Source organism: Myotis yumanensis, unplaced genomic scaffold (assembly GCF_028538775.1).
Source record: "Myotis yumanensis isolate MYYU_CA2020_CCGP unplaced genomic scaffold, mMyoYum1.0.hap1 SCAF_1, whole genome shotgun sequence".
In the NCBI taxonomy this organism is placed as follows: Eukaryota; Metazoa; Chordata; class Mammalia; order Chiroptera; family Vespertilionidae; genus Myotis; species Myotis yumanensis.
Window position 1 is genome coordinate 176,888,728 of NW_027223752.1, and position 26,462 is coordinate 176,915,189.

The window sequence follows — 26,462 nt, forward strand, 5'->3', positions numbered from 1 at the left end:
ACCAGGCTGGCAGGAGAGGAGGCAGTGAGGGGCGACCAGGCTGGCGGGACGGCAGCTGGGGGTGACCAGGCCCGTAGGGGGGGCAGTAAGAGGCAACCAGGCCGACAGGGGAGGTAGTTCGGAGTGATCCAGCTGGCAGGGGGGGCGGGGGGAGTTGGGGGTGACCAGGCCAGCAGGGGGGGCAGTTAGGGGCGATCAGGCAGGCAGGCAGGCAGTTCGGGGTGACCCAGCTGGCAGGGGGGGCAGTTAGGGGTGATCAGGCAGGAGCAGGTGGTCCCGGATTGTGAGAGGGATGTCCGAGGGGTCCCAGATTGCAGAGGGTGCAGGCTGGGCTGAGGGGACCCCCCCCTCCGCCCGTGCACAAATATCATGCAGCGGGCCTCTAGTATAAACATATGTATGCATAACTTTCATGAAAAAATTTTAAATGTATAAATATATGCCATTAGAATACCTTAAAAATTAATTTTATAACTAAGAGGTGAATAATTAATACTAGATAAATTAAAAAGAAAACAAAAAAGTCACAAATGAAATGCAAAAACTGCCCTAACCGGTTTGGCTCAGTGGATAGAGCGTCAGCCTGCGGACTCAAGGGTCCCAGGTTCGATTCAGATCAGGGACATGTACCTTGGTTGCGGGCACATCCCCAGTGGGGAGTGTGCAGGAGGTGGCTGATCGATGTTTCTCTCTCATCGATGTTTCTGGCTCTCTATCTCTCTCCCTTCCTCTCTGTAAAAAATCAATAAAAAATATATTAAAAAAAAAAAAAGAAATGCAAAAACTGATTTTCTGACTTGGTATTGAGAGAAAAGAAAGAAGATTCATTTAGGTGGATTTTCAGGTCTGATGTCCATAAACAACATATTCTGTGCTTAACCAGGTAATTTTGATAGTGCAATTTAAATGTAACTTACATGATCCAGTCTCTTCTTTTTTATGGGTTGATCATCATTAAATTCATCTTCCTCATTTGTGTCTGTAGAAGAAGATAACTTTCTTTTCCTGGGTCCACCACCTTTTAGAACAGAAAAGAACACTCAAAATTTGTACAGATAAGTATAAGAATCATTAATGCAAAAGTGTTATCATAAGGAATACATTTGTAGATTGTCCTCTTAACATCAGGTCCAATGTTGTTTCTTTGGCATGTCTACTCAACAAATATCAACAGAATTGAAGGAAAAGTGAACAGAAACTCCAGTTTTTCAAAAGTAGAAATCACTGTAATAATGTATTTGTAAACCATCATATTTAATGCTAAAAACATACATTACTAAATTGACGAGTAATTCTTCACTGCAATATTGGGAGAAGGGTTTCTCCTCAGTGACTTAGTGTTCATCGGTAAGAAAAAGTTGAGTCCCATCAGTGTAGTTTATCTGAATAGCATCACTGACATCAATAATTGTATACTATGTACCAGGCTTTGCAGAGGACTTTTATACTAGTAAACTGTTGCTTCATTTACTTTCCAAAACAAACCTACAAACTAGGTAGTATTCTATTTTAACAAATAAGGAGGAATTGAAATAGATACCTCAAGCAATTAATGCTCTTAACCTAAAAATAATAGTAAGACAAGAGTCTAACAATAATGAAAATCTGCATATTCTGCCAAGACTAAAAGAAAACTAGACTCGCTATACATGATTTTTAAAAGCTGTCACTTATTTATACTTTGTATACATTGACCTATTTCTTAAATATTTTTACTTTCAGCGAGCAAATTCCTTAGACATACTACTGTGCTAATATGAAAGCATTTGTTATAATTTCACAAAGGTTTAAGATTTCAATATTAATTATATCGGCATCCTAACTATGCAGTTAGAAATAAAAGCTGTAGAAATATAATATTCAAAATAAATACAAGCTGGACAACTTTTAAGTTGTAAGCCAGAAAATTTTATAATATGGCTGTAACAAAATAATTACATGCTTAAATTTTTTTCCAATTTATTTCATAAAGTAAATGTGCATTATTATATGCCAACTAACTTCTAGCATCCACTTTAAGAAAGGGGAAGTATAACTACCACCTCATTATCACCCATATATTTATTGGGGTTAAGCAAACACGATTAGGAATAGTCTAAGTCTGAAAAAAACTTCAAACTAGATCATTTATGCCGTGTCACCTAGACATGTTTCTTTCTTTTCTTTTTCTTTTTTTTAATATATTTTATTGAGTTTTTACAGAGAGGAAGGGAGGGGTATAGAGAGCTAAAAACATCGATGAGAAACATCGATCAGCTGCCTCTTGCACACCTCCTACTGGGAGGTGCCTGAAACCGAAGTACATGCCCTTGACCAGAATCAAACCAGGGACCCTTCAGTCCTCAGGCTGACACGCTCTATCCACTGAGCAAAACCAGTTAGGGTTAGACATGTTTCTTTACTAAAAGAACAAAAACTTTGTTTTGTCAATAAAGAATTCTTTAGCCTAGCCCTGCCAGTGGCTCATTGGCTGAGGGTTGACCCATGAACCAGGAGGTCAGGGCTCAATTCCTGGTTCAAGGCACATGTCCTGGTTGCAAACTCAATCCCCAGTAGGGGGCGTGCAGGAGGCAGCTGATCCATGATTCTCTCTCATCATTGATGTTTCTATTTCTCTCTCCCTCTCCCTTCCTCTCTCTGAAATCTGAAATCAGTAAAAATATATTTTAAAAAAAAGAATTTTTTAGCCTTATATAATTGTCAATACATTTTTTTTTTTTTTTTGGTGGTGGTGCGGTGGTTGGGGGTGGGGGGTTAGGGTTTAATACCATAGCACCAAATCTTTACATGTATATAAAATGGCTAAAGGCAAGAATGTGTAATTAAATGTGGGAGAAAATGCAAAACTACATTTTTTGTACAAAAGGTTACATAACAGCACATAATGCTTAGTTACCTATCTCTCAACCTATGCTATTTATAATTATTAGAAATTTAATATGCTATACTATCAATTTCAAATTATGTTTCATACATTCTTATCTTTTATTGGGAGTACCCATCACCAATTTCAAGGGGGAAAAAATTAGATGTTCCACATACCCCAGATAAAAATAAATTTCATGTAAATTCATTATTTAAAAACAAAAGATGAAACAGAAAAAAAAATATGGACAAAGAACACAAATAGGCAGTTCAACAGAAAAAAAAACCAAAACAAAAAGAGGCTCAACTTAATAATTTTTTGTTCATCCTAAGATTAAAAAGAGTAGTAAATGGACATAGGGCAAATAGTACGAATTGATGAATTGTAACAACCTTTCTGGAAGGCAATCTCAAAAATACATCTCTGAATTTTAGCTCTGTCTAGCTTTTAGTCCAACAATTCCTTTTCCAGGTATTCTTTCCACAGATCTGATGGAAATGTCTGCTTAGGCATATACACAAAAATGTTACCAAAATGTCTTAATGTCCAAGATATTACACAAATTAGGATACACACATATGCCACTATTATAAAAGAGGCAGATATTTAAAGTAACATGGAAAGATGTCTCTAATAAATGAAAATGTTACAAAACAGCAGATATAATAGGATGATACATAAAAATGTTTTGCCTATTCTCATACATATAGAGAAGTGGAAAAAATAGCTAGGGAAACTCCTGACAATATGAGTAAGTTCATATTGGTACCTTTTAAAAAAAAAGTAAAAATTTTGGATACTATTTTTTTGTAACTTAGTATTTATAAATAAAAACATTCAGAAAGCAATGTATAAAATACACCCTTACTGCTTAATATGCAAGTTGATGTTTTCTATAAAAGATAAATTTATTGTAAAACTTATGTCCAACATCATGACTTGTGGAACTGTCCAAGATCTCGTACAGGATTTTAAAAAGCCTTTTGTTGAAAATTGTCCAAATATACCCCAAATAATTTCCCATCTTAATGATTTCATATATTGAAGGTTATCTTATCTTGGCAAGACAAAGCCACCATACCTACAAAATGCATAGTACTAAAGATGAAGATGACTGATATGACTATCTATTCCTTTCCAAGATGAAGTATGGAAGTTTACTTAAGAAGCAAGAAAACCCCAATTCCTTCTTTCCATGTAATTTGCCACTTGACTTAAATCAATTGGTTGCCTCCCCTAAACTCCTGACTGGGGATCAATGTGCCGTAACTGGGAATCAAACCAGTATCCTTTTGATGATGCTCCATCCAACTGAGCCAACAAAGAAATTCTGGCCCAGCCGGTGTGGCTCAGTGGTTGAGCATCGACCTATGAAGCAGGAGTTCACGGTTCTTATTCCTGGTCAGGGCACATGCCCGGGTTGTGGGCTCGATCCCCAGTGTGGGGTGTGCAGGAGGCAGCCAATTAATGATTCTCTCATCATTGATGTTTTTTTTATCTCTCTCTCCCTCTCCCTTACTCTCTGGAATCAATAAAACGTATATTTTTTAAAAAAAGAAATTCTGGAGCTGAAGAACTCAATAATGCAATAAATGAGATTAAGAATGAATTAGAGAACGGCCAGCATGGCTCAGTGGTTGAGCATCGACCTATGAATCAGGAGGTCACAAAGCCGGCCAGGTCACATGCCCAAGTTGTGGGCTCAATCCCGGGTTCCCCGGTGGGGGGTATGCAGGAGGCAGCCAATCGATGATTCACGTAATTGTTATTTCTGTCTCTCCCCCCCACACCCGGCTTCCTCTCTGAAATCAATAAAAATATTTTTAAACACACACACACACACACACACAAATCCTCTCATAAACCAAAAGTCAAGGACAAGAGAGCTTCCCTAGTGTGAATTCTACCATTCAAATAAGATATACTATCTATTCTTCTAAAATTCCCAAAAAGTTAAAGAGGGAATATTTTCTAACTCATTTTATGAGACCAACATTACCCTGATACCAAGACCTGGCAGAAACAACAACCACACAAAAAATATCACTAATGAACATAGATGCAAAAATCCTAAACAATACTAGCAAACTGAATACAATAAGGTATTAAAAAGATAATACACCACAACCAAATGGGTTCTTTTCACAAGGATGGTTCAACGTGTGCAAAATCAAGGTGATACACTACATTATCAAAATAAAAGATAGCCGAACCGGTTTGGCTCAGTGGATAGAGCGTCGGCCTGCGGACTGAAGGGTCCCAGGTTCGATTCTGGTCAAGGGCATGTACCTTGGTTTCGGGCACATCCCCACTGTGGGGCGTGCAGGAGGCAGCTGATCGATCTCTCTCATCGATGTTTCTAACTCTCTATCCCTCTCCCTTCTTCTCTGTAAAAAATCAATAAAATATATTAAAAAAAATAAAATAAAAAAAGAAAAGATAAAAATCATATAATCATTAACAGATGCAGAATAAGTTTGATAAGATATGACATCCATTTATGATTAAAACATTCAATAAAATGAGTACAGAAGGAAAGTACCTCAATATAATAAAGGCTACAAGACAAACCCTCAGATAATATCACACTCAATGGTGAAAAACAAAGTTTTTTCTCTAAGATTAGGAACAAGATAAGGATGCCCATTCTCGCCACTGTTACTCAACCTTGTACTGGGAGTCCTAGTCAGAGCAATCAGGCAAGAGAAAGAAAGAAAGGGCATCAAACTGGAAATGAAGAAGTAGACTCACTTTTTGCAGATGACATAATATAGAAAACCTAAAAGACTCCACCAAGACTTAGAAACAATAAATACAGTAAAATTGCAGGATGCAAAATCAATGCATAAAAATCTGCAGCATTCCACCCTGGGCGATGTGGTGTTTGTTGGAGCGTCATCCCATACATCAAAATCAAAAGATGGTGGGTTTGATTTCCTGGTCAGGGCACATACCCGAGTTGTGGGTTTGATCCCCAGATGAACACATGTGGGAGGCAGCCAACTGATGTTTCTTTCTCTCTCTCTCTCTTTTCCTCCCTCCCTCCCTCTGGAATCAATAAAAGAAATTTTTTTAATTAAAACAAATTTTAAATCTGCTGTGTTCCTATGTACTAACAGTGAAATATCAGAAAAATAAAGAAAACAATCTCATTTGTAATTGCAAGGAAAAGGCTAATATACTTAGTAATAAACTTAACAGAGGAAGTAAAGGACCTATACACTGAAAACTACAAGACAGTTTGAAAGAAATTAAAAAAAAAAAACAAAGGAAAGATATTCCATGTTCATGGACTGAAAAAAATCAACATAATTAAAATGGCCTTATTGCCTAAAGCAGTGATGGCAAACCTATGACACGCGTGTCAGAGGTGACACGCGAACTCATTTTTTTGGTTGATTTTTCTTTGTTAAATGGCATTTAAATATATAAAATAAATATCAAAAATACAAGTCTTTGTTTTACTATGGCTGCAAATATCAAAAAATTTCTATATGTGACACGGCACCAGAGTTAAGTTAGGGTTTTTCAAAATGCTGACACGCCGAGCTCAAAAGGTTTGCCATCACTGGCCTAAAGCAATATACAGATTTAATGCAAACCCCATAAAAAACCCAAAGGCATTTTTCAAAGAAATAGATTTAAAAAAAAACCCATCAAATTTGTAAGGAACCATACAAGACCCCAAACGGCCAAAGCAATCCCGAGCAGGGAAAAACAAAGCTGGAGGTATCACATTTCCTTGATTTCATATTATACTACAAAACAGTAAGATATTGACAGAAAAATAGACACACACACCAATGGAACAGAATTGAGAGCCCAGAAATAAACTCACACATACATGAGCAACTGATTTTTTACAAAGGTGCCAAAAACATACCATGGTAAAAGGAAATACCTTCAATAAATGGTATTGGAAAATTTGAAAAGCCACATGTAAAAAAATTAAACTAGATTTCTATCTGACACTGTTCACAAAAATTAACTTAAAATGAATTAAAAGCAAATATAAGACCTGAAAAAAATAAAATATATGGAAAAAAGCATAGGTACATAAATACTAAACTTAATGGATCTTCATCTCAGAGGTTTTTATGAACTTGACCTCAAAGGCAAAAGAAATAAAAGCAAAAATAAATGAATGGATTGTGTTGAATTAAAAAACTGCACAGTATGAGAAACTGTTAACAACAACAAAAAAGGCAATCAATGAATGGGAGAAGATATTCCCTAATGATACCTTCAATAAAGGGCTAATATCCAAAATATATAAAAACTATTATAATTCAACAACAAAAAAACAAACCATCCAATTAAAAAATGGACAGAGGTGCTGAACAGACACTTTTCCCAGAAGACATACAATGGCCAACAGATATATGTAAAGGTGCACAAATTCACTAGTTATAAGGGAAATGCACATCAAAACCACAATGAGTTAATACCTCATACCTGTTAAAATAGCTATTATCAACATGACAAGAAATAACAAGTGTTAGAGAGGATGTAAAAGAACCTTCATATATTGCTAGTGGGAATGTAAATTGGTATTGCCACTATGAACAACATTATGAAAGTTCTTAAAAAAATTAAGAATAGAGCTACTATATGACCCAGTAATTCCTCTTCTGGTAATCTACCTGAAAAGTTTGAAAACATTTATTTGTAAAGACATATGTACCTCTATGTTAATTACAGCATTATTCACAGTGGCCAAGACATGGAAACAACCTGAGTATTGTTTGTTGATTGGATAAAGATGATATGGAACATATATACAGTGGACTACTACTCAGCCATAAAAGGGATTGGATACTGCCATTTGTGACAACATGAATAGATCTTGAGGGTATCATGCTAAGTAAAGTAAGTCAGTGAAAAAGGACAAAAACCGTATGATTTTACTTACATGTGGAATATAAAGTAGAAAGTAACAAATGAACAAACAAAACAAATTCATAGACACAGACAATAGTATGGTTGTTACCAGAGGGTAAAGGGGGTCAATATATGGTGATCAAAGGAGACAAGATTTTGGGTGGTAAGCGTATACAGAATTGTACAGGTCCTATATAATGTTAACAAATGTTCCCTAATAAATTTAAAAAATGCAAACCAGTACTATAATTACATTCATAACCTCCTGTATGTGTGTTGTATAATGGTATGTATAAGCAATGTAAAAGTTGAAAATTATACAAAGCAAATTTAAGAGTGGTTAATGAAGTACGGGTTTCCTTTCCTTCCTTACTTTTTGGTAGTAAGATTACAAGTTATTTTTACCTGTTTGATATGTACAAGTTAAGAAAAAATCAAGGTGGCATTTACTTAAAAAATTGCTTTTATATTGCAAGCTCCTTTAAATGCATTTACTTTGTATCCCAAGACTGGAACTTAGCATAAGTATTTACTAAATGAAGGAATGATGATTTCCAGCTAGGACTTCCCACAAGACATTATGTTCCTACTGACTCAGATTTGTAGACCTGTGAATAAAACCACAATGCAATTAGAAAGGATACTTAAGAAAAAATTATATATCTTCCAAAACTTCATTGTTATGAAATCTGATCTGTAGAAAACAAGCAAAATTACCAATGGAAAGCTGCCCCTCCCTTTTTTGGGGAGGGTTGGGGGGAGAAGGGGAGAGAATCAATCTAGAAAACTGGGTTCCGAAATAGCTGTATGAACTCAGGTAAGTCACTTAACCTTAAGATTCAGTTTCTTCATCTAAAAATGATGAAGTTACTAATATCTCATAAGTATCCTATAAGAATTCATGTAGGAACTTGGTAAATTATAGAGCAACTAGAGACCAGATGCAAGAAATTCATGAAAGGGTAGGCCTTTGCAGCCCTGGCCGCCTTGGCCGCTGCCTTGCAGCCTCGGCTTCATCCAGAAGGTCATTCGGACGGTCATTCCGCTGTTCAGCCATTTGGTCAATTTGCATATTACACTTTTATTATTATAGATATTAAAAATGAAAATATTCTTATGTAATAAGTCAATATAGTGTGAAACTAAGTCAGGCATACCTGCATCACCAAACATCAGCAAGGCAGCAGCAATTGCTCCATCCATTGTGCTGGTTGATTCAATCAACTAACAGAACGAGAAAATATTAATATTTTAAAAAGAGCACTAAAAATTGCTTCATTTATCAAAATATTAAAGAACAAAATATTAAATATATATAAAGTCGGGAAATATGTATGTCATAGTTTTAAATTCATTAAATCCTATGATAAATTTTCAGGCAACCTGGTTTATCGAAAAGTCTGAACTTATCTAAGCATATCTTTTTTTTAATATATATTTTATTGATTTTTTACAGAGAGGAAGGGAGAGAGATAGAGAGTTAGAAACATCGATGAGAGAGAAACATCGATCAGCTGCCTCCTGCACACCCTCTACCGGAGATGTGCACGCAACCGAGGTACATGCCCTTGACCGGAATCGAACCTGGGACCTTTCAGTCCGCAGGCCAAAGCTCTATCCACTGAGCCAAACCGGTTAGGGCTATCTAAGCATATCTTAAAATGTATCAAATTCACTCATCACTGCAAAGGAAAAATTAAAACATAGTCAAATATGTACCGCATAGTCAAGGCTTTTGTTAATTATAAAATTGTGCATTGGAGCCTTAAAAACTTTCTATTTACATTTCCAGGCCCTGAGGAGGGTGCGGGGAAAGGATAAGAGAAAGTAGGGAGAGGGGGAGACCAACAGACATTTATATTATTCCTTTTCAACTAACATTTAGCAGTGGACACTGACATATTATAATTATGCAGTTATTTTTTTTAAATCTAATACTTCCTAGATGAGTGGGATAAAGGGCTCTTTTGATTTTTACTCTACCTCTGAATTGGTTGAATTTGTTCAAGAACATATTCATATATTACTGATGTAATAAACATCTTCAATATATTTTCACACTGTTCTGTTACATTTTAGATCTCAGGAGAAACTGAATAGTCCGTATTTTTCTCTTACTAAAGTTTCCTATACTTCCAATGAGTTATCTGGTTTTAAAAGATCTTACTTTTGCCTCAACTGGGTGGCTCGGTTGGTTCGAGCATAATCCTGTACACTAAAAAGTTTGCAGGTTCAATTCCCAGTCAGGGCACATACGTAGGTTTTGGGTTCAATCCCCAGTTGGGGTGAGTATGGGAGGCAACTGATTAATGTTTCTCTCTCTCTCTCTCTCTCTCTCTCTCTCTCCCTCCCTCCCTCCCTCCCTCAAATCAATGTACATATCCTCAAGTGAGGATTAAAAATAATTTTTTTATCCCAGCCAGCATGGCTCAGTGATTGAGCATCAACCTATAATCAGGTCACAGTTCGCTTTCCAGTTGGGGCATATGTAGGAGTTATGGGCTCGATCCTCAGTGTGGGGTGTGCAAGAGGCAGTTGATCAATGATTCTCTCTCATCATTAATGTTTCTATCTCTGCCTTTCCCTTCCTCTCTGAAAATCAATAAAAATATATATTTTTAGAAACATGAACAGACTGTTGAACCTCAGAGGGAAGGAAGGGGAGGATGGGTGGGAAGAGACCAGCCAATGAACTTGTATGTATATACGCATAACCCATGGGCACAGAAGAGGAGGTAGTAAGGGCCTGGAGTGAGGGGGAGGATGGGAGCGGGCTGGAAGAGGTTGATGTAATACTTTCAACAATAAAGATCTTAAAAATAAATTTTACTTTTTAAAATAAGCTATTTTTGTATTAAATTAAATTAAAAAGGCTCAAATCAAACGAGAATGCTGTCTTGTCTTCTATACTAGTTTTCTTATCTTGGGTCCTTACAGATCCTGTAAGTCCCTCTTCCGTTTCAAAATATCCAAAGCATACGCTTTACAAATCTATGACTAAATTTCTATTTTATAACCTCAATTCTATTATGTGGGTCTAAAAAACTTTGCAAAGTAATTTATAAATGCCACCTTTAAATCTCTTGAAATGTCAGGGATCACTTGAAATCCAGATTACCTCAAGAGAGTACTTTGCTATGGAGGGAGTGATATGCTAAATTCCAAAATTTTCTAATTAATGAAACATACAAATAAATTCTGTGTATCAAGCCTATTTTCCCATTAAAATTATAAAATAATGGGGGGAGGGGGTAAGAGATCAACCAAAAGAGTTGCATGCATGTATATTGGTATAAGCATAACCAATGGACATGAACAATTGCGGGGGGGGGGGGGGGGGCGAGGGACAAAATAATAGGGGGGTGAGATCCTGTGCTGGGAGGCAGGAGTAGGCTGGGAGAGGTCAATGGGGGGAAAAAAAAGACATATGTTAATACTTTCAACAATAAAGAATTTAAAAAATTATAAAATAAGAGATAAATACTCCTATAGGAAAAAAATCCCCTTGAACCACATAAAAATTTGGCGACAAGCTACAAAGTATTGTTAAACTGAGATTTGTTTCTTTTGGAAACTCTTTCCAACACTGTAAGTAGCCCCTGTATCTACTAGTAGCTACATTTCTTTTCTTCTTATGCTGGGGGGGGGGGAGAGAGGGGGAGGGGATCACACCAGGAAGCAAATAACACTGCTAGCAGGAAAAGAGCTACATCCAAGATAAATAACACTAAATTTTCCTTTATCTAACAATGAGAAGGTATCAAAATGGTAATTCGGGGGAGGGGGGGCGTTCATGTTAAAAATAACAGGGAATAGAAAACTTAATCTATACTTCAGAGTTCAAACTAGCAGGCCCAGAATACCTTCAGTTCAGACTTATTTTGTTTGTCCTGAATGGTATTTTGTTTCTCTTTAGTTATTAAAAAAAGGAATGAAGTCCTGATAAACATGGATGAACTTCAAAACCTTATGCTAAGTGAAGACAAGCCAGTCACAAAAGATCATCCTATATAATAAAAGTCTAATACGCTAAGTGTCCAGTCGTCCGGTTGTCCATTCAACCAAAGCATAATATGCTAATGATATGCTAAGGCCACTCAACCACTTGCACTGACCACCAGGGAGCAGACAGTCGACCAGTCAACTAGTCACTATGACGTGCACTGACCACCACAGGGCAGACACTCCAACCAGTAGGTTACTTGCTGCTGGGGTCCGGCCGATCAGGACTGGAGCCCTCCCGCGGTCCCTCCCCAGCTGGCCAACCTCCTGCGTCCCTCCCTGGCCCCGATCATGCACCGATGGGGTCCCTTGGCCTGACCTGCGCCCTATCGAAATCTGGGCTGAGGGACCACCCATGTGCACAAGTTTTGTGCACCAGGCCTCTAGTTATTATGTAACTAGTGCTCCAGTGCACAGATTTGTGCATATTAAAAGGAAATTAATTAGAAGGTGGCCGTCGGGGCAGAACTGGGCAAGATGGGCTGGACATGCCCTGGAGCCAACCTCCCATAGTCCCTCCCTGGCTGGCCGCACCTGGGGTGGCGCCAGGGCTTGAAGGCTCCTGCGTTGAGCGTCTGCCCCCTAGTGGTGTCATACCTACCAGCCAGTCGGATGGTCACTTAGCCTTTTATATATATAGGACCCATATATGAAAAGTCCAGATTAGACCAATCTATATAAATGGAGTGATTGCTAATGACTACAAGGTTTCTTTTTGGAATGATCAAAATGCTCTAAAATTAGATTATGGTGATGGCTGTAAATCTCTAAAAACCACTAACTTATACATTTTATCACTAAATTATACATTTTATTTATTTATTTTTAATATATTTTTATTGATTCCAGAGAAGAATGGAGAGGGAGAGAGAGATAGAAACATCAATGATGAGAATCATTGATTGGCTGCCTCCTGCACGCCCCCTACTGGGGTTCCAACCAAGGCATGTGTGCTGACTGGGAATTGAACCATGACCTCCTGCTCAACGTTCAACCACTGAGCCACGCCAGCTGGGCTAAATTATACATTTTAGGTAGGTGATCTTTATAACATTTAAATTATATCAAAATAAAACTATGAAATTGATCAATCCTATATAATAAAAGCCTAATATGCTAAGTGTCTGGTCATCCAGTCAACCAATCAAAGCATAATATGCTAATGATATGTTAAGGCCGCTCAACCACTCACTATGATGTGCACTGACCACCAGGGGGTAGATGCTCCAACCGATAGGTTAGCTTGCTGCTGGGGTTCAGCTGATTGGGACTGAGTGAGACAGGCCGGACATTCCCTGGAACCCTCCCGCTGTCCCTCCCCGGCTGGCCAAGCTCCCGCATCCCTCCCTGGCCCTGATCCTGCACCAGGGTCCCTCGGCCTGGCCTGCACCCTCTCCCAATCCGGGACCTCTTAGGGGATGTCAGAGAGTCAGTTTCGGCCTGATCTCGCAGGCCAGGCCAAGGGACCCCACTGGTGCACAAATTCGTGAACTGGGCCTCTAGTATTAAATAAAAATCCATCCTTTTCACTTTATTTGAAAAATCACAATGTCTGATAAAAATGGGCTATCAATGACTATCACATAGTCATATCCTGCTGCGGTTAAGGAGCAGCTATTCCTTTTAGAAACAGCGTGTACTATATAAATTTTTAAAATTTAAATTCTTTACTGTTTAAAATATTACATAAGTCTCCATTTTCCCCCACTGACTTCTCCCTGGCTGCTCCCACCCCCCAGCACATGCCATGACCCCCCTACTATATGTGTCCATTGGTTATGCTCATATGCATGCATACAAGTCCTGCGTCCCTCCCTGGCCCTGATCATGCACCGATGGGGTCCCTTGGCCTGACCTGCACCCTATCGAAATCTGGGCTGAGGGACCACCCATGTGCACAAGTTTTGTGCACCAGGCCTCTAGTTATTATGTATCTAGTGCCCCAGTGCACAGATTTGTGCATATTAAAAGGAAATTAATTAGAAGGTGGCCGTCGGGGCAGAACTGGGCAAGATGGGCTGGACATGCCCTCACCCCCCACCCTCCCTCATAGGTTGGACAGTCTGTTTGATGCTTCTATGTCTCTGGTTCAATTTTTGTTCATCAGTTTATGTTGTTCATTATATTCCACAAATGAGTGAGATCATGTGATCTTTATCTTTCTCTGACTGGCTTATTTCGCTTAGCATAATGCTCTCCAGTTCCATCCATGCTGTTGCAAATGGCAAGAATTCCTTCTTTTTTACAGCAGCATAAGCATGTACTATAATGTATGCTAGCAACCCCTTATCATTACGGGGGTGGGGGGAAGCCTCCTGACACTTGTGAGCTTCGCTGGAAGATTGGGAGGAGAGGGTGTTCTCATTTGAAAACCATTCAAGCACACAAGAATTCACAAGCTCTGTATGAGAGCTACTGAGGAAAACTCATTGTATTATCTATAGGTGAGTAACCGCACCTATTATTAACTCTTTCAAGTAAATCCCTGACATTTTCCTGAATTATTACACAGAAAGAAGTTAATAATTATCTTAAAACATAAAGTATCTTTAGAAAAATGACTAAATACAGCACTAGATACAGGAGAGATATTAAACATAATTACAGCTACAATAACCAGTTACTAAAAAAGGGTATAACCTTAAGTAAATCACTGTCACTTCTTTGTGGGAACAGTTCCTTCAAGGTCTGAAGTTTAGCATCTTTAAGGTCTTCCAATTCCGAAAGGTCTTCCAGTTCTGAAATAGCATTATTTCTACCTGTCATGGCAGGAAGGCCTTGGGACTCTTCATCTTCAGATGGCTCAGAACTAAAATCATTTTCAGAGAAAAACAATTTAATGTATTGTTAATGCTATTGCATTATAATTGTATACACATGTATATATGAAAATATGAAATACGGCACATCTGCAGTTCTTTTTAATATTAAATTAAATCTACATCTGTCAAAGATTAAAACAACACAACTTTTTTCATTTCAAAATGTTTATGTATATAAATCTACTTTCCCAAAATCTGCATATTCCGAAAATGTTTCAGATTATCCAGGCCGGAATGCTAAAGAAAAAAACAAAACACCAACATTTATTTTTTAACACACACACATATTTATTGCATGCCCACTTCTCTTTCCTATGTTTTTCACCTATATTCTGCATATCAGATGAGTGTTGTCATGTTGTTCCTGAGAAATTATGAAGACTACATGAATAGGAAGAAAAAATAATTTTCATGGCCTATGTGACTAGAATCTGTGTTAAAATCGGAATGGCCCCATCAATATCAGAATCTCTGCCAGGAACAAAATACTTCCTTAGCAGACAGGGAGCACTTACTCCATATGAGGCTTTATTCTACAACAACAAATTTTAATCATGTTCCATTTCAGCTTATATGTTTAGCCTATAATAGAAGACATTAGGGGCCAAGTTTTACTCATCTATCTCCCAAACAAAAAATCTCTGTTTGAAATTTCAGTTTTCTACCATGGTAGGCATTCTGGAGATCACAGTGCAGATTTTGCTGTGCAGCTAGTTCTATTTTTTGACAGCTCTCTTGGACACATATCCGGAATCTGTACTTTACTAACTTCTCTACTCCTATTCATGTTAGATCAGTTGTACCTATTAGGGCACTGACAGGAACATGTATTTTAAGCTTCTAGGTTGATTTCTTAAACTTTGCTCTGAGAAACTGCTCTAAGGTAACAGGGTAAAATCAACCTCTTCATTTGTCACCAGGCCTGTCCTTCAGTATTTGAAGACAATTACATGTGTCTCCCTTTCTATTACAACCCAGATTTCTCATTCCTAATGTACTCAACTCTGAATTCTCACTCTGCCTCACTATGTTCATGCTTCCTCTCATGCTTTCCTAGTCCTTGGAGAAAATACAAGAATTCAGGTTGGAATCCTTTTACAATTCCTGCTCTGGATGACCTCTTCCAAAGAAACCTGCTCTTCTGCATGACAACCTAAAGCTAGTGAGCAAGCTCATGACCATTCACTGGGACAAACTCATGGGTCTCTTGATGTAGTAAGTTAAGTAGTCATGCTTTTGACAAATATGAATATGCCTTGAATTTAATGTCCAGTTCACAACAAGTGGTACAGAAATAAATTCAATACCACCATGAGGAAATAATCAGAAAAATCTATTGTCTCTAAGAAAAGACTTGATCTCCTCAATAAGTTGAAACCCTTAAAAAAGAGAAGAGGAGAGGAGTTTATGAAGAATTAAGAGACATAATATCCAAATGCAGTGGATGTTTCTAGTTAGGATCCTGGCATGAAAAACCAGCTACAAAACACATCAAATCTGAACATAAACTGGGAATGATAGTGAAGAATTATTCATTGATAGCGGAGGGGGATGTATAGCAAAGAATCAAAGGGAGTAATGTTGGGATGTCTATAATTTACTTCAATATAGGGTGTTCCCAAAAAATGTATACACACACTTTGAATAAAGGTAGTGATTATTAAAATACATTTCACTTTCAAAATTGAGCTATCAGCTGTTAAAGTGTGCATACATTTTTGGGGGGGACACCCAAATAATAATAAAATCATAATAAGAATAATAATTATCAGCGATTTTGAACAAGTTTGCCACAAGAATTTTTAAAACGTGCAATACCGGACTATTTAGTAAACGGCACTGACCTCTTTTCCCTTGGGTTGTCAAATATAAAAATGACAACAGCCAACACAACAATAGTTGTCCAGGGTGAATGAATAAAAATTATACCTAATTTTTTTGGTCAGATGGGCAAAAAATCAAATATATTTTTTTGTGTGTCACAGAATTTTAGTAATTAGTTTATTGTGTGCCATGAGATGAAAAAAGTTGAAAATCCCTGATAATAGATGCAACTAACAGAAATAATTTTAATTGTTAAATCTAAATCCAAGAGATCTGTTTTCCAGCTATACTAGTGTCCCTTGGTGATTTCATCTAATCATGTGGCTTTAAATATCAAATCTATATGCTGGAAGGAGACTTGACTTGGGGTGGTGAACACACTATACAGGGCACAGATCATACAGATTAGGGGAATTGTGCACCTGGAACCTGTATAATAACCATTGTCACCCCGTTAAAGTCAACAACAAGTAAAATAAAATCTATACTCTGACAAATTACAAAATTAGGTATGTAATCTAGATCTTTCCCCAGAATTCAAATGTCACATTCAACTGCCTACTTGCCATCTCCACTTATATGTCTAAGAGTCTTGTCAATCACAGCATATTCAAGATAGTCTTCTTATCTCAGTTAATTGTTAATTCCATTCTCCTAGTTGCTCAGACCAAAAATCTGCTGGTCATCTTTGACTCCTTTCTCTCCCACCCCACATGAAATCCATCAATAAATCCTCTCTGCTCTACCTTCAAAGTATATGCAGAACCTCACCACTTTTCATCATTTCCACAAGTAGTAGCCTGATCTAAACCTCCATCATTTCTTGCCTGGGTTATTAAAACAATATTCATGTTTCTATTACTACACCCCTACAGCATCAAAGTCCTGCCAAACATGTAAGTCAGACAATTTTACTCCTCTGTTCAATTAGCTTCCCATCTCATCCAGAATAAAAGACAAATAGCCTATGGGCTTAACATGATTAAGCACCTCCTTTACCCCTTGTGACTACAGGAGGCAACTGGTTAATGTTTCTCTCTCATCAATGTTTCTAACTCTCTATCCTTCTCCCTTCCTCTCGGTAAAAAAATCAATAAAATATATTTTTTAAAAAATGCCAGGCATGAAACCATTTTAGGATCATTGAAGAGGAAAATTTCCAATATCTGGAATACATTCTCCACCCCATTTTCTACATGGTTCACTTTCTTATCCCCTTCAGGTCTTTGCCCAATTATCGTCTTCTCAATGAAGCCTTTTTACTAGCTGTGCTCTTAAGAAACCATGCACCTACCTCTGGCCCCAAACTGCACATTTCCTTTCCTTTTTTGCCCGCAATATCTATTATTTGACATTTTTTTATGTTTATTATCTTTCTCCTGACCACAATAGAAACTCTTTGCTATCCCACAGAATGTGCCCAAGAAATGTTAAATGATTTGACTCTGGGACTTAAGAACAAATCACAAAGCATTTGTAAGTGAACAAAGGTATTTGTTAAATTAATTTTCTATCTTTGGAAAATGTGTGTGTGTGTGTGTGTATATATATATATTCACACACGCATACACACACACACATACATACAAATCCTAATATGCAAATTGTCTCCGTGGGAGTTCAAACGGAAGACTGATTGCTTGCTATGACATGTGCTGACAACCAGGGCGTGGCACGGAACGAAGAAAGGCCCCTGCCAGCAGTCAGAAGGCCTCGATCAGCCCTGATTGCCGGCCAGGCCTAGGGACCCTACCCATGAATGAATTTCATGCACCGGGCCTCTAGTTAAAAATAATTAACTATTTGTTCTCAATAACTTACTGAAAATCATCGTTACCCAGAAATACACCACCTCTGTACATTTCTAAGTTAGCAAAAAATAACCAAGATGTAATAGAAAAAGGCAAAAAAGAAAAATATAATTAAGTAAACTTTTCTCAAAAAATCCTTAAAATGAAAATGTAATGAACCTATTTAGCTGCTTACACTATAATCACTGTGTCTTTGTTGAATTTTGTCTCTTGAACTGTATTGGAGCAGTTAGGAGAAACAATATCTTCACTATCAGAAGATAAATCAATATACTGTATTCCTCCTTGATTCTTCAAACATGATATACTTGGTTTTCTTTCATTTACTGTAGTTTCTGGAACACTAGAATCTTCTGGTGGGGAGAAAAGAGAAAAGGAAAAGACATTTTTAGCAACTTGAAAATAAAGCAAATTTTTTATAATTAGAATCATGAGCTAAATATCTTTAACTTCATTCACTGTTCCCATTGTAAGACCAAAAATTTCTACCACTTTTTAAAGAAAAAAATTACTGACCAGAGCTGGTGTTAAATGATTTTCCATTTCACAGGTTATTCACTAGCATGACACTGGTGAAAACTGCAAAACTGAGGTTTGTGTTCTATATTCCAATCCTTTTCTCTATGCTTTTATTTCCTAGTTCAGGTCTTAGCTAAGAGAACATGGACACTAGGGCCTAAAAGACTTGAATTTCAATCTTGTCTCTTAGCCAGTTATAAAACTAGGGAAAGGAGTATTTTCATAGCTTTTTTACGTTACTATAGATGTTTTTCTTTGATTCTAAATCCAAATTTGACAGGTGGTAGTTTTTTTAAAGGCTAATTGCAGTTTGGAATCAGAAACCATATGAATAAACTTTTGCATTATGTTATATTAAAACTCACTTGTCTAGCTAGGCCGGTGTGCTCAGTGTTTGAGCATTGACCCAGGAACCAAGAGGTCACTGGTTCAATTCCAAATCAGGCCACATGCCCAGGTTGTGAGCTCAATCCCCAGAGGGGGTGTGCAGGAGGAAGCCAACCAATGATTCTCTCTCATCACTGATGTTTCTATCTCTCTTTCCCTCTCCAATCCTCTATGAAATCAGTAAAAAAAAAAAAAAATATATATATATATATATATATATATATACACACATATATATATATATATATTTAAATAAATAAATAGACCCATTGGTCTATTTTGTACTTTAATAGATCTTTAACCCCAACATTATTTTGTAACATTGTGTGGATTGGTCATTGGAAAATACTGGGTAACTCCCTGATTAATGCAGATCTACTAAATGTTGACATATTTCATGATATTTTTTAAAAAAAATAGATTCAATAATACCACCACCAATCTCTAAATACCTAGATATTGTCAAACTCACAGCTGTGGATACTAGTTTTCCAAAATCCAAACTTTCCTTTGAAAAATAGAATTTTATCACTAGCAATAAATACTATCAGTGGTCTTCCTTGATATCGCTATTCATTTTTGAGAAAATGTCTGCATAACTATAGTTGCTGGTAAATCATCCTTTCAAATAAAAATGGTGCTCTGTGAAAAAAAATGACAAGTGCAGCTCACAACTCCAAGCAATCGCTCAAATGCTGTCCCTTGAAATAACACTGTATTTTGGTATGCAGCAAAGGTTAGTTCACATTTTGTTTCACAAAATATTATAAAAGTGCCTACTGATCAGTTGAAGTTTATTGAAAGTAATAATTTGCGCTGCTTTATCAAGAACATTCTTGCCCTGGTCAGTGTGGCTAGTGTTACAGTGTCGGTCCGTGCACTTGAAGGGTCTCAAGTTTGATTCCTGGCACATACCTGGGTTATGGGAACATGTGCAGAAGGCAACCAGTTGATGTGTCTCTCTTACATCGATGTTTCTCTCTCTCTCCGTCTCACTTTCTCTGAAAAGCAATGGACAAAATATCCTCAAGTGAGGATTTAAAAAAGAAGAACATTCTTAAGTGAAACTGGCATTTAAAAATTTTTAAGAATACAATGACTATTGTAACAGTTTGGAGTCTTGGCCTTGATTCGTGTTAAGGCACCAGCAGTTTTACTTACCATTGCTTTTGTACAATCAGTGCAAATATCGACATAGTGAAAAAGGCAAGTAATGTCTTATTATGAAAATAGTTTTGACCTGAAGGAGCCCAAAGGTTCAGAGACCACCACACTTTGAAAACTAATAGGTACAATAAAAGCTTGTTTATATAAAATACCAACTTTCCAAAATAGTCACTAATCTAGAATTAGAATAGTGCTAAATGCTTAGATTTGTTTGGACTATTTTTGGAAATAAGCAACAGCAAATATAGCTAAGATATTCCTGATGCACTGATGCTTTTGACCCAAAGCAAACCAGCATGTTTAAGCAACAGCACAAAGGAGACAAGGTCATATACATACACAAAATACAAAAATGAAGAAAAGGAAGGTGAAAAAGAAAAATCCTAATATATAAAAGCCAGGGCTGTAACAACCAATCACAACTGAAGGCTGACAAACCTGGAAGATCTTCAGTCAGCCCTCTTTCTTTCTGGGCTTCGCTAGCAGCCAGGCCTTTCTTTCTCTCCTGGCCTTTGCTCAGGGGCTGCTATTCAGTCTGTCTCTCTGATCAGGCCCAGAGATTCTGACTGGCATAGAAACCGACCAATCAGAACCAAATGTGGGTGCTGCGAAGAACCAATGGCTATCTAGGAGGTGGAGCTTTTGACGCTGACTGGCATAGAAACTGACCAATCAGAACCAAATGTGGATGCTGTGAAGAATCCATGGCTACCTAGGATGCTGACATAGACACCGACCAATCAGAACCAAATGTGGGTGCTGTGGGCAGCCAATGGCTGCCTAGGAGGAGGAGCTTTTGACACTGGCATAGAAACCAACCAATCAGAATCAAATGTGGGTGCTGTGGGGAGCCAATGGCTGCTAGAAGGTGGAGCTTTTGATGCTGTCTGGCATTAAAACTGACCAATCAGAACCAAATCTGGATGCTGTGGGGGAGCCAATGGTTGCCTAGGAGGCGGAGCTTTTGACGCTGACTGGCATAGAAACTGACCAATCAGAACCAAATTGGCCAGCAGAGGAGGGCAGTTGTGGGCAAGATCAGGCCTGCAGGGGAGGGCAGCTGGGGGCAAGATCAGGCCAGCAGGGGAGGGCAGTTGGGGGCGAGATCAGGCCGGCGGGGGAGGGCAGTTGGGGGCAACCAGGCCAGCAGGGGAGGGCAGTTAGGGGCGATTAGGCAGGCAGGTGAGCAGTTAGGAGCCAGCAGTCCCAGATTGCAAGAGGGATGTCTGACTGCCAGCAGTTGGACATCCCCCAAGGGGTCCCCAATTGGAGAGGGTGCAGGCTGGGCTGAGGGAACCCCCCCCCCCCCTCCGTGCATGAATTACATGCACGGGGCCTCCAGTCAATTATAAAGTCAATGGATAGTATTCAATTCTGACATTTGCTGAATGTCTTCTGTGTTTAAGGCACTGTACCAGGAAGTGGGGAATATAAAAGAAAAAGAAAGGGCAAGTTATAGTCTAATTTGCCCTAAAGAAAACAAATAATAGGAGGTAAATAGCCATGAAAATAACTATTATGAGACATAATCTGAGTGAGGAATAAACAAATTCCTGTTAGAACATGAGGAACAACAGCCTGTCCTTTCATATAAGAACAATTAAAAAGCCTATTATGTTTTAGGGATAGAATATGATGCAAGGAGACTACAAGCTTCCAGGGGGTAATTCCAAATGAAATTCCCCATTAGTGGACTGCACAAGAGAACAAGAGAAGACAATCATACATTCTAAATTTTCCCAGTATGCTTATACCCATTCTCATATCTAAGTCTATCATGAAACAAAAGCATTTGAGTATGCCACTGATTTCACCAAAGTGGTCCAAGATCAAGTACCACTCAAAAAACAAAAACAAATAACTTAAAAAGGAAATTATGAGTCCAAACAGAAATAGTTTAAGTCAATTTGATAGTTCACAAATAAAGTGATTCCCCAAAGTAAAATGAAAACACATAAACCTCTATATCATCTGCAGACTTAACAAAAGCAATGCCATTTTTGGTATTCTAGTTGGGTGTTGCTTTACATGGTTCAATTCTTTAACATGGCAACTGACTTTCAAGGCAGTTTGCCCAGCCGGTATGGCTCAGTGGTTGAACATTGACGTATGAACCAGGAGGTCACAGACTGATTCCAGATCAGGGCATATGCCCCGGATGCAGGCTCAATCCCCAGTGTGGGGCATGCAGGAGGCAGCCGATCAATGATTCTTTCTCATCATTGATGTTACTATCTCTCCTTCCTCTCTGAGATCAATAAAACTGTATTTAAAAAAAAAAATCTGCCCTGATCGGTTTGGCTCAGTGGATAGAGCGTCGGCCTGTAGACTGAGGGGTCCCAGGTTCGATTCCAGTCAAGGGCATGTACCTTGGTTGTGGGCACATCCCCAGTGGGAGGTGTCCAGGAAACAGCTGGTCAATGTTTCTCTCTCATCAATGTTTCCAACTCTGTATCCCTCTCCCTTCCTCTCTGTAAAAAATCAGTAATTTAAAAAAAAAGAAAAAACATATATATATATATCTACACTAATAAAAGACAAACACCCCTCATTGCCCCCCCTGCCGGCCTGGTCGCCCACAACTGCCCCCTTCCGCCAGCCTGGTTCCCCCTCACTGTTCCCCATCTGCCAACCTGGTCGTCCCCAACTGCCCCCCTCTGCTAGCCTGGTCACCCTCACTGCCCCCCCTGCCGGCCTGGTAGCCCCCAACTGCCCCCCCTGCCAACCTGGTCACCCCCAACTCCACCCCCGCCTGCCTGGTCGCCCCCAACTGCCCCCCACGCCACTGGCCTGGTCCCCCTCACTACCCCTCCCTGCTGGCCTGGTCGCCCCACGCAGCCTGCTGTTTGGTTGTTTGGTGGCCCCTCACTGCCCGCCATCCTCCAGCCGGCCTGGTAGCCCCGTGCAGCCTGCTGTTCAGTCGTTGTGTGACGGCGTCCCAACCAATTTGCATATTCCTCTATTATTGGTATAGATGAGTGCTTGCATTTTTCTATTAGAACAATTCATCACTAAATCATTTACCAAGGACTGACTTTCAAGTACAGATATTAAGAAGCCAGAATGACTACGCAAAGATGATTCACATTTTGGATCACACATCTGAAAAAGACTGAGTAACACCCAATGGTTATAGAATCATGACACTAAAATGATATATTCTGCATCATCAAAGAATCATATCCATTTTACTTTTTGCAGGGACTTCAGAGAACCTCTAGACCAGCGGTTCTCAACCTGTGGGTCGCGACCCCTTTGGGGGTCAAATGACCCTTTCACAGGGGTTGCCTACGACCATTGGAAAACACATATATAATTACATTATTGTTTTTGTGATTAATCACTATGCATTATGTTCAATTTGTAACAATGAAATCGGGGGTCACCCCAACATGAGGAACTGTATTAAAGGGTCGCAGCATTAGGAAGGTTGAGAACCACTGCTCTAGACAAAGGAAATGAACTCTAAAACTGCTGATGTACTCAAAATCATATAATCTGTACGTGGCAAAGCAGCTCCCTGGATGTCTTTTTGATAACTGATATAATTTTTTAAATTTCTCACTTATAAACAAATGTTACTTTCAACAGGACAACCACATTGAAATGGTAACCACTTTAGAAGGCATTTGTCACCAAGAAAAGAAATTCATCAAGCATATACTAAAACTTTCCTTCATTCCAACCTCAAAATAATCTATGAACCCATCTATTTTTATTTCCTTCACTCCCCTCCCCACCTTAGGTAAAATATCTCTACAAATATATTCAATTTTCAACAATCCTGAAACATCTTTTCCTGACATTGCTTCCCTGTCAAGCTGTTTCTCTTTCCCTTCATAAAGAGTAGTCATCTCTTTGCCTTTCCACTGAAACAAAGGTCAACAATAACTTTTAATTTCCAAGAGAAGTGGTCCCTGATCAGTCCCTATCCAACTTGACATCTCTACATTTGATACTGTTCACTATACTCCATCTTTAGCTTCCAGGATACTATCATTTCTGACTATTCTAGTCATCCTTTCTTTACATGTCATTAATTTCCCTTCCTTTGATCATCATTAAATATTGATGTTTCTTACTATACATCTTGCTTAGGACATTTTTTGTTAACTACCACAACTGCAATTCCAAAGTTGATTTCTCAGGCTCCAAACTCTGATGTACAACCATCTATTAAACCTCTTTACTGAAATATGAAAAGTAATTCAAATTCAATTTGTTTTGGTATCATCCTCCTAAATGTACCACCTAATTCGGTTGACAGTGTCAATTACTCAGCTGTGTAAGCAAGGAAGATTCACCTTTCAACTACGCAGAATACCATAAAATACATATCATATAAACATCCCTAAACTGCCCTCAACCATCCCTACTGTCATTTCCCTACATTTAGGCTTCAAATGCAATAGCTTCATTATTTGTCTTCTCACATTGAAATGCTCTCTATTCTTTACCAAATAAAATCAGTGCTCCTTTCACAAAATATAAAGGTTCCTAAAAACCCAGCAGTTTGTATTTCTCTTTTCAGCTTTATCTAATATTTCCCTAAACTTCTTCTTCCATAGATAACTCCCCCTTCCCATAAACACAGCACACACTCTTTAAGGCAACATATATTTTCGTCTCTTGTTCACCGAATTAAATGATTCACAGGTTAGGGCCCATTTAGTCATCTCTTTGTGACTTTTCCTGATCCTCCCAGGAAGAATGAATGATCATTTGTGAATTGGACTATGATCCTACACTGCTTAGTACCTTCCCCTGTGAGTTACCGTATTGTACTATTTTAGCTATATATATTTACATGTCCTTTCCCCTTGGTGCCCCTTGAGGATCACAGTCTAATCAGAGAGACGCAAATACCACGTTAGGTAGCGATAAATACATACAGTAGAGTAAAGCTGGGGGTGGAGGGGAGTTACTTCAGAGAGAGTGATCATGGGAAGGTCTTCTAAAAAGGGTACCATTTCATCAAGCCCCAATGAAGAAGCTGAGAGTCATATGCAAATAAGAGCAAAGCTTTGGAAGCAGAAGGAAAGATTGCACTATGCTTGGTATTTTCAAGAAACGATGTGGCTGTGTCACAGTAACTGGAGTATGGTAAGAAATAAAATCTTAACTCAAATTAGATAAATAACAGGAGTATCTGAAAAAGAGTAATTACAAATATATATTTTTTAATTTCCATCCTATGATTTAGACCCTAACACTCTACTGTAAATAAGCAAATATAGCAGTATCCCACAATGGCAGAATATGAAGTTACCATATAATGATCATGGAAGTAAGGTAAATATTCATATCCCACTGATAATTCTCCAATCTCATGTCCAGCCCAAAGTTAGATCTTAAATCTACCTTTGGTTTCGTATCCTCTCTACAGGCCAAGGCCTATATACTTAATTCAGTATCTGTATCCCCCACACTAAGTTGTCTTTGGTCTACTCCAAAATGCTAGTTTGGAACAAGACTTTGATTCTTAATTTATTATTATTTTTTGTTGTTAATCCTCACCTGAGGATATTTTTCTATTGATTTTTTATAGAAAGTGGAGGGGGGGAGGGAGAGACAGAGAGAAACATCAATGTGAGAGAGACACATTGATTGGTTGCCTCCCACATGCACCCCGACCAGGAAAAGGGACCAGCCTGCAACTAGGTACATGCTCCCAACCCTTCAGTCCTTGGACCGACTTTCTATCCACTGAGCCAAACCAGCTAGGGCTGATATTTTTAAAAAATATATTTTTATTGGTTTCAGAGATGAAGGGAGGAGAGATAGAAACATCAATGAGGAGAATCATTGATTGGCTGCCTCCTATACGCCCCAGAGATTGGAGCCTGGAGATCGAGCCTGCAACCCGGGCATGTGCCCTGACAGGAATTGAACCGTGACCTCTTGGTTCATAGGTCGATTGAGTCACACCGGTCGGTCTGATTCTTAATTTTTAAAGGCATGCCCAATGGCTTACAATGGGTACTTTATATCTGTTCTGATGTACAAAACGACCATTTTTTTTCAATTACCTAAACAATAATTTTTATCAATCACTTTATCTCATTTCTACCAGCAATCTAGTTTTAAATCCTTGAACTTTCTTACTTGAAAACTCTCACATTTCTTCCTCATTTCTACTGCCATCACTAAGTTTGGATTGTAAGTTTCCTAAATGATCTCTCT

The 26,462-nt window shown here is 38.4% G+C and overlaps 1 protein-coding gene across 5 annotated transcripts in view; it reads right to left on the reverse strand.

Annotated features, from left to right (window-relative positions):
* SMARCAD1 (SNF2 related chromatin remodeling ATPase with DExD box 1) overlaps positions 1 to 26,462 on the reverse strand; it is a 90,617-nt gene that overhangs the window by 59,571 nt on the left and 4,584 nt on the right. For 4 of the 5 annotated variants that reach the window (XM_070392686.1, XM_070392677.1, XM_070392653.1 and 1 more), the window contains 4 exons: positions 18,382 to 18,559; positions 14,390 to 14,558; positions 8,905 to 8,971; positions 918 to 1,018 (listed from right to left, as the gene is read on the reverse strand). In XM_070392686.1, the coding sequence (XP_070248787.1) occupies positions 918 to 1,018; positions 8,905 to 8,971; positions 14,390 to 14,558; positions 18,382 to 18,559 (515 nt within the window). The remainder of the gene's footprint in view (positions 1 to 917; positions 1,019 to 8,904; positions 8,972 to 14,389; positions 14,559 to 18,381; positions 18,560 to 26,462) is intronic. The other variant, XM_070392660.1, reaches the window with a different exon arrangement.